This window comes from Durio zibethinus, chromosome 4 (genome assembly GCF_047325235.1).
Source record: "Durio zibethinus cultivar Kanyao isolate XHJ-2024 chromosome 4, ASM4732523v1, whole genome shotgun sequence".
Lineage (NCBI taxonomy): Eukaryota > Viridiplantae > Streptophyta > Magnoliopsida > Malvales > Malvaceae > Durio > Durio zibethinus.
In genome coordinates, this window is record NC_143165.1 from 36,901,588 (window position 1) to 36,910,071 (window position 8,484).

At 39.7% G+C, this 8,484-nt stretch overlaps 1 protein-coding gene and 1 pseudogene across 2 annotated transcripts; one reads left to right on the forward strand and one right to left on the reverse strand.

The window, feature by feature from the left end:
* The first annotated feature begins 472 nt into the window (after positions 1 to 472).
* On the forward strand, positions 473 to 3,190 carry LOC111288533 (aldehyde oxidase GLOX-like; annotated as a pseudogene).
* A 1,000-nt stretch (positions 3,191 to 4,190) lies between these two features.
* LOC111288532 (protein NRT1/ PTR FAMILY 4.6-like) lies at positions 4,191 to 8,259 on the reverse strand. Of its 2 annotated transcripts, XM_022879456.2 has the most exons (5): positions 8,125 to 8,256; positions 7,941 to 8,046; positions 7,594 to 7,811; positions 5,358 to 5,798; positions 4,191 to 5,229 (listed from the first exon to the last, which is right to left on the reverse strand). In XM_022879456.2, the coding sequence occupies exons 1-5, from the start codon at positions 8,125 to 8,127 to the stop codon at positions 4,237 to 4,239; spliced, it is 1,761 nt and encodes a 586-aa protein (XP_022735191.2). In that variant the 5' UTR covers positions 8,128 to 8,256; the 3' UTR covers positions 4,191 to 4,236. The 2 variants fall into 2 exon arrangements, with proteins under 2 accessions (XP_022735191.2, XP_089616293.1); XM_089760167.1 differs by having other exon boundaries at positions 7,941 to 8,259.
* Between the last annotated feature and the right edge of the window lie 225 nt (positions 8,260 to 8,484).

An 8,484-nucleotide genomic window follows, 5' to 3' on the forward strand; every position in this document is an offset into this window, starting at 1 on the left:
TATTTTTTTTCACCCGACCTTTGTAATTTTTCTTCAATTTTACATAAAAATTCTATTCGTAAAGAGAATATACTAAAAAAATTTATATAAAAATATTCAAAATATATATAATCTGATATTTGACTATATGCAATGTTGTCCTTCAATAATAGTCGTACAATGTGATATGAATCCAAAAAATAATAAAAATATGTTGAGATTAGAGTTTTGGTTTAATTGTAATTGTGAAATACTCAATTTAATTAAAAAAATGTAGTTTCAAATGAAACAAAAATTATGATAAAAAATCTTAATTATTGTGAATTATATTTTTTCAATTATAAAATTAAAAATATATATGTGATTACAATTACAAATGATTATATTCTTCTCAAATGAGAATTGTTAATCACAATCACAATTTCAAGTAGCATAGATAAAGTTGAGTCTTGACTTGGAGGTAAATCGAGTACATATTTAAGGTACAGGCTGATGCTTATCACAAGGAGCTGTTCTATCCTTCTTTTCAATCTGCTAGCATCTTGCTTTCTTCGAAGGAAAAACCATAAGCGTCTTTCTCTGAAGACAAGAAAGTCCACACTCCTCAACCATTGCAATCGATCTCACACTTGCCCACTATGAATCAAGCCCACCCATGCTTCAGAATCTCATATAATCTCCACCCAACATTAACAGCAGCATGCATCAGCTCCTTTTTATTCTTTCCTTTTAAAAACTCAGCATCACATGCCGCAATCTCTCGTTCCAATTTCATACTTAAACAACAACAAGAATTAAACCCTCTACACCAACCAATTCCCAGTTAAGTCCTAGATATCCTCTATCCTGTTCCAGCTCTAACCCTTCCAGAACCACCGTCGTCATTTCCCTAATGATGTTCGAGAACCAATGTTTTTTCATTATCTTCTTCTCTTTATGCTTTCTTTTCTTGTTCTTGGATCTAACTAAAGCTAACCCATCAGTTTTCGTCACCCCAACTTCATCTTCGTCTAAAGTATCAGGGGGTTACTGGCAGCTTCTACAATCAAGCATAGGCATCTCCTAGTGTAACGAGTCGAATCGAATTGAATAAAGAGAAGTTCGAGTTTAAGCTAAACTCATAATTCGAGGCTCGATATTCGATTTTAACTCGATCGAATTTTATTTTTTAAGTTCGAGCTTGATTCGTGATCGAATTTGAGTTACTCAAGTTCGCTCAATTAATATATAAAAATAAGCTCGATTCGTATATTCGATAAGAGTTCGATTATTCATACTCGAATTCGAACTCGGATTCGAAATATTTTATTAATTAAAATAATAAAAATATATTTAAATATAAAAACTCGATTAAGCTCGCGAGTTACTCGAGTTACTCGAATTACATATAAAAATACTCGAATTTGATTCTATCGATAAATCGAACTAATCGATCTCGAGTTCAAATCGAATCGAATTCGAATTTTTTTCTAATCGAACCCGAGTAGATGCCATCTCCGCCGTGCACGTGCAACTCTTACCAAACAAGAAAGTTATCATCTTTGACCGCACTGACTTCGGCCCTTCCAACCTCTCTTTACCTGCCGGCAGCTACTGCCCTAAGAACGACTGCACCGCCCACTCTGTCATCTACGACGTTGTTTCCGTCCCCTCCACGTTGTAACTGACACGTGGTGCTCCTCCGGTTCCCTCGATCCTAACGGTAACCTTATCCAAACTGGCGGATTCAACGAAGGCGATCACGTGATCCACACGTTCATACCATGCGACACTTATTCCTGTGACTGGTACCAACTCACCCATAATCACCTCATCAACCGTCGATGGTGCGCTACTAACCAAGTTTTACCAGACGGAAGAATCATCATTCTTGGCGGTAGAAGGGTTTTTACCTACGAGTTTTACCCTAAAAATAACTTCCTTAACAACAAGAGTTTTTACCTTCGTTTCTTGGTGGAAACTAGGGACCCTGAAGCGAACAATCTCTACCCTTTCTTGCATTTGTTACCAGACGGAAATCTTTTCATTTTCGCTAACAGAAAATCAATTTTGTTTGATTATAACAGAAGCATTGTTCTAAAAGAGTTCCCTCTTATACCAGGAGATGATAAGAGAAACTATCCTAGTACTGGCTCTTCGGTCTTGCTTCCTTTGAGGTTGACTTGGACAGGGCCTCCGGCGGTTGAGGTGCTCGTGTGCGGCGGTGCACTGGCAGGGGCGTTCTTGAAGGGGATAAGATAAAGGTTTTTGTAGAAGCGTCGAGGACATGTGGCAGGCTGAGAGTGAACGACCCAAACCCGCAATGGCTCATGGAGTTCATGCCCATTCCACGTGTCATGTCTGACATGATACTTTTACCTACGGGTGATGTGATCATTATCAATGGAGCGGCTAACGGGACTGCAGGTTGGGAGAATGCTGTAAATCCGGTTCTCAACCCGGTTCTTTACTCGGTTAACGAGGATCCAGTTCGGAGATTTACGGTTTCGTCTCCGTCCAAGATCCCGAGAATGTACCACTCCGTAGGATTGCTTCTGCCAGATGGCAGGATATTAGTGGGTGGGAGCAGTCCGCATTCTAGGTACGTATTCACAGGAATATACCCGACCGATCTGAGTTTGGAGGCTTATAACCCGTATTACTTGGATCCTAAATTCAACTCGTTAAGGCCTTCCGTTTTATCAGTGGAGTCAGGGAATGCGGTGTCGCACGGGCAGAGATTCGGGGTTTCCTTTTCGCTGTCGCTTTACAACCAGGGCTCGGTGTACGTGGCACTGATAGCACCGTCGTTTACGACGCACTCAATCGGAATGAACCAACGCATGGCCGTTTTGAATACAGCGAGCGTGGTTCAATGACGATGTTTAATTACAAGTTGCTGGTTATGGACCCACCAATGCCAACGTGGCACCTCCAGGCTATTATAAGCTGTTCGTGGTCCACTCTGGGATTCCTAGTCAAGCCGTTTGGGTGAAGGTGATGTGATTTTGATTGATTTCACAATGTGATTGATCTCATGTACAATTTGCTTAGATATTCCTTTTTATTTTTTCTTATATGATGATTTTTGAGGGAAAAGAAAATACCACAGCATTGATAGAACAATTAGGTTAATAAGCTTCAAGTATTAAACAGCCCAAATTCGTAAATTTTTTTTTTCATTTTTTAAGCAATAAATGAATTATAATTCGGCTTACAAGAATTTGCATTTTATTAGTCCCTTTTTGGGGTTAATATTTTTTTATTTCATTAATGCTTTATGCTTTTGGTTTTTATTATTATTTTTGCAATAAAAATTATTGAAATTTGTTTTTATTAGCAATCTCACTCTCTCTTATTGGGCCGTTGTTTCCAGCAGCTGACCCCAAACTAAACAAAATAAAAGAGCCTTAGTAATGATGAGATCCAGGTTTCGATTTCTCCTCTTTAGTGATTGGGGTGGGCTCACAAATTAAAAGGGAAACGGCCAGAGGCCCAGCCATAAAATTGCAGAAAAACAACTACACGACAAAACATGAAGTGGGCTGACTACAAACAGTCCAACTTTATATTTCTTCTTGAGCTTTTTCATCAACAATTACTTGAACATTCCTTTGGTTTCATGCTACATATCATCAAACTAGAACAGGACACTGTAATCTCATCATTCAAAAGTCACATATAGGGAATTGTAAGATGTTCAACCGCCTTTCTTTTTTTTTTAACTTTTACTTAGATTCGCTTGACAGTAGACACTGAGAGATACGTGGTAGAAGCAGACCATTTCATCCACTTGTCTCCAGAACTTTATTTGATTCTACTTTTGGGGTAACCGAATTTTTTGATTCTACTTTTGGGGTAACCGAATTTTTTCATGAACAATCGAGGCTGATATAAAGGGAAGCTAAAGACAAAATAAAAGGCTAACAGAACCAAGAAGAAAACAAACGAGAGTAGGCTAAACAAAGAGCAGCAAAGTTCAACAGGGAAAGCGAAAATATCTGATATAGTAGCCAAGACCCCCCCCCCCCCCCCCGGCGGGTTTTGGACACAGCCTATTAGGGTTGTCAACAATATCTGATAAGCACTCAGTCTGGCTTTTATGTCATTGGCAATTTGATAGCATCGAGCTGAGTTTACTTCTTTTAGGCACAGTGTGTTGTGTCTGAATTATTTCTCTTTCAAAATGTGACATTTAACTGGATCAGGCGAATTACTTGAGCAAAATAGTACAGCAAGAAGATTTGGTCCTTCACGGTAGTATTTTTACGAAAGAAATTAGAAGTACAGCTGTTTCGTTTTGCTAGCTCCTGCTGATCTGTATTTGTAGCGCATGGCCCAAAAAAGGTAATGCAATAAATTCAATGCGCTAAGCACGCACATAAGCCAGTAGAATCTCTCAAGATGAAAGCGATTTATCGTATGACCAGAGAGCCATGGCTTGTGCCTTGAGTTATCTGTCACATTGTTTACTATTGATACAATTACCGAGCTTAAGTAATACCCCATTGCAAGCGAAGCCCAGGAAAGAGATGTAGCTAACGATCTCATGCTCGAGGGCGCCTCAGTGAAGAAAAACTCTAGTAAGCCTGCCAAGGTGAAAAGATCTGCTGACCCCAGGAATAAATACTGCAAAGCAATCCAGAAAAATGTAATGGGTAATGGATTGGTTGAGTAAAGTAGGCCTGAGTCAGTTGCCACTCTCTTTCGCTTAACTTCAACAAGAGCTGCCACTGCCATGGCTGTTATGGAAAGAAACAAACCAATTCCGATTCGTTGCAAGTGAGTGATGCCCATCTCGGTTTTAGTTACTTTCCGAGCAAATGGGATAATGAAGTGATCGTAAACTGGGGCTAGGATCATAATGAAAACCACAGGAAAAACTGGTAGGGAAGCTGGTGGGATTTTCAATGAACCAAGCTTAGTGTTCATGGTTGCAGCTTGTTCAACAGAAAATGTTGAGAGCTGAGCTAGGCAGCAGTTAAGAACAATGGTGCAAGCAAATATGGGAAGGATTTTCAACACAATCTTGACTTCCTCTACTTGCTGCACTGAACATTCAAGTGCTGGGTGAGCTGGCTCGTTCACCACCGCTCTGTTTAGGAATTTGAGGCTTTCTGTTGGGATTTGATCCGGCCGCTCACTTTGTTTGGCATCTTCTTCTGCTTCCTTGCTCATTTCAGTTTGATAAGAAGGGCTTGTAGCCAGGTTTGCAATGGCATTGCCTGGACTTCTGCTCATGCAACTGTTCAGCATTGCAGCAATCAAAACCTGTTCAAGTAATTAAAACACACACTTAATTCTTCTTTTCATTAATGGAATCAAGGTAGAGTGCCTAAAAGTTTAGGACTCTCTCGGTACTTATTAGAATGAAGTTGCATTAGCATCCCAAAATTTACCCTGCAAATGGTTGTAAGTGGGCTGCCAAAGGGTATTTTGTTCCTGTAAAATGTTGAGCCAACCAGGAAGATTGGAATAGACAATAATATTGCAATTGTGGAGATGGCAAAACCCCACTGCCATCCCTTATTATCTTCAACCCAAACAACGAACGTGACAGCAACAAGGGCGCCAAATGAGAGACAGAAGACAAAGTAGTTGAAGAAGGTCGATCTTTGCTTCCTTCCCTGCGGAAAGTCCCCGTCAAACTGCTCAGCGCCATGTGTTGGTAAAGACCCCTTTATCCCTCCGACACCAAGTGCCACAAGATAGAGGCCTATGAACAGCATAGCTGCTTTCCCACCACCAACTTCCTGGCAGGGAATGGAGGGGGTGGATGGACTGCATTCTGGAGGCTTTAGGGAAGGTGTCCGAGCTTGCATGGTAAGAATGATCAAGCCCTGTTTCGATGTTCGGAATTGGTTAGGCATGAACAATTAGCAATATAATTAATAAACCATTAAAGTTGGCTATGCCAGCACTTAATTTGAATAATCTTTTCTCGATAATCATTTTGAAGCATTTCTTTTTTCTCTGTAAGTCCTTGAGGGTACCGACACCAAGATAAGTAACGCTCGAATTCAAGTCTTTCGTATGAAGACCTGAAGCTTCCATTCAACTCCTTATTCAGCAAGGTAAACCGCTTTCCAAGTATTTTTCACACATAACAAAAGACTTTTTAAGGGCAATTCTATATACCCAATAGAAAATAAAGCAATTCTTTATTAGCAGCTTAGTCATTGGATTAAAAAGAAAACACGAAGTGAAGTATGAATTAATCATATAAAACACCCAACTCCAAACTCAACTTTGAAGGCCTTACTATAGGAAGAGAACTGATTTCCACATCCAAAACCAAAAGGAAAAGTCCAGTCCAACATGTTGGGGTCACTTAATATCATCCGATTAAGTTCAAGAACTCAACAAAGAGTGGGCCCCTTACCTCGTACGTGTTAAGTCACACCCAAGGTTTTGGACTGCACTGCCGAAATTTCAATGAAATGTCGTTATAAAGAAGTTGGGACGTTGGCTACTTGGCTTTGTAAAACGGAATGATGCATGTGGGTATGGTTTTCACTTCAATAGACTTCATCAAAGTAGTAGCCAGTAGCGACAAATGTGGTTCATGAACCTGCCTAAAATGAGCACCTATTCCTTTATATGGTTTCTTTCATTTTTTATACTTTCGGATGAAATCCCATTTGAAGAACGAAAGGATAGAATTTGATTTACCATAGATCTTCTTCTTCCCCCACTTACCATACAGGCATTGGTGGATCAAAATTATCTTAGACGTAGACTATACGAGCTCGCGGGACTAACGTGTCATCCAGCACACAATGGTACGACGATTTGACATTCGTATGGCACGTGTCGAGCTAAACTCCTACCACCTGTCATGTGGGCTTTATCGCGTGCTTCAACAGAGACAAGACATTAAAGAAACAAGACAAGATAGATGTTGGACAAGATAGATGTTACTATCTTGGAGAAATTGACAAAAGGAAGTTTCTCTTCTCGTAACACGCGGTACAAATATTTTAAACAGTTCCCCTCTCTGACTGGGAGCCCCAAGGTATTGGCTTTGATTGGATACGTGCCATGACTCGTATCCATGGGACCCAACAATGGCATACTTGAGGACCCAGTTGCCCCACGTCTGAATTTTACTATCATTTATGCTCCTTTTCACAACCTAATTGGACATAAAATAAAATTCGATGCCCTTCGTTTTTATAAAGAGAAAAATGGATAATTCTTTGAGGGAATATGACCATTTCAAAGCCTAACTAACATAACCCATTGTTATTGTAAATTCTACTACGTAATGAAATGTCGAAATAGACCCTTTTTATTTTTTGTTCTTCAAAACAGTATAGTTGAGTTTTATTCATTTTGGAATCTGCTAAGAAAGAGGGAAATTTATGGACATTTATCACAAGGCCTCGATAGTTTCACCTAGACAGCCTGTGTTCCTTGGATCTACTTACCAAAGTCTCAGGAGGCATGCACCTTTAATGCTTCCAGACTCAGATTTTTCATGCGAAGGCTATTCCTTGCTTTCTCAAGAAATACAATGGGAAACAAATGCAACAATAAAACAAAATTTTCACAACCCTAAAAAGGGTTGAGATATTGAAGGAAAAAAACATGTTTATGGAGTTAGAGAGAAAGAGAATATAGAGTGAATGGTACCAGAAATTCGATGAGTGCGCTTATCAGGTAGATGTGATAAGTAGTGAAGAAAGCGTCAGATAAGAAGCCTCCAAGCAAAGCCAGAAGGAAGGCTGTCCCCATGAAATTGGTGACATTGTTTGCCGATTTGGATGGAGATAAGTGCATGTACTTTGACAGATACAGTACCAGGTTGCTGGCATTTGCCAAGTACGCCAGGTTCTCCAGCACTTCCACAACTACACACGAATTTTGTCATTAAAGCATATCAGAGACAGAAGAGGCTGACTCTTGAATTGTCTCAAAAATGAAAAGCAAGAAAGGAAAAGTAAGGAGAAGGAGGGAATTTGGCTGATAGGTTTACTAACCCAAGACAAAGGAGGCAGCAAGCGTGCCACCATGTCGGCCTCTTAAAGCAGGTCTATTCCTCCAATCCCTATATCCTTCCCATCTGGAGTCCTGGTTCCCTCCTTCCTGTGGTAACAACTCAGGAGTTAGTAATTGAGTAAGAGGAGGACATAAAAAGAGAAAAAAAAAAAAAAAAAGACCCACCATTGTTCTTTCTCTTTCACACTCTGCCTTTTCAACTTGGGTAAGTTGTATTGGATCTCAGGTTAGAGAAGAAACTTTGATAACCAAAGCAGGAGATGACTGGTGGGGGGTATTTAAAGAGTGGGGAAGGAAGGGCATTGGTTACAACTTGGAGGAAAGAATGGCCTAGGCCCCTTAGAAAAAGACTTTGATCGATCCCCATGATGTAACCTTTTGTATTACTACAGAAGAATTTTCTTTTGTAGTTTCTTCTTCTAACAAATTTCATTTTTATGCATTCAAGACTACCCGATAAGAGATAGACAAGGTTAGGTTCTTTTTATTAAAGATTGCTAGGTTCTAATAAAAGATTAAAGATGA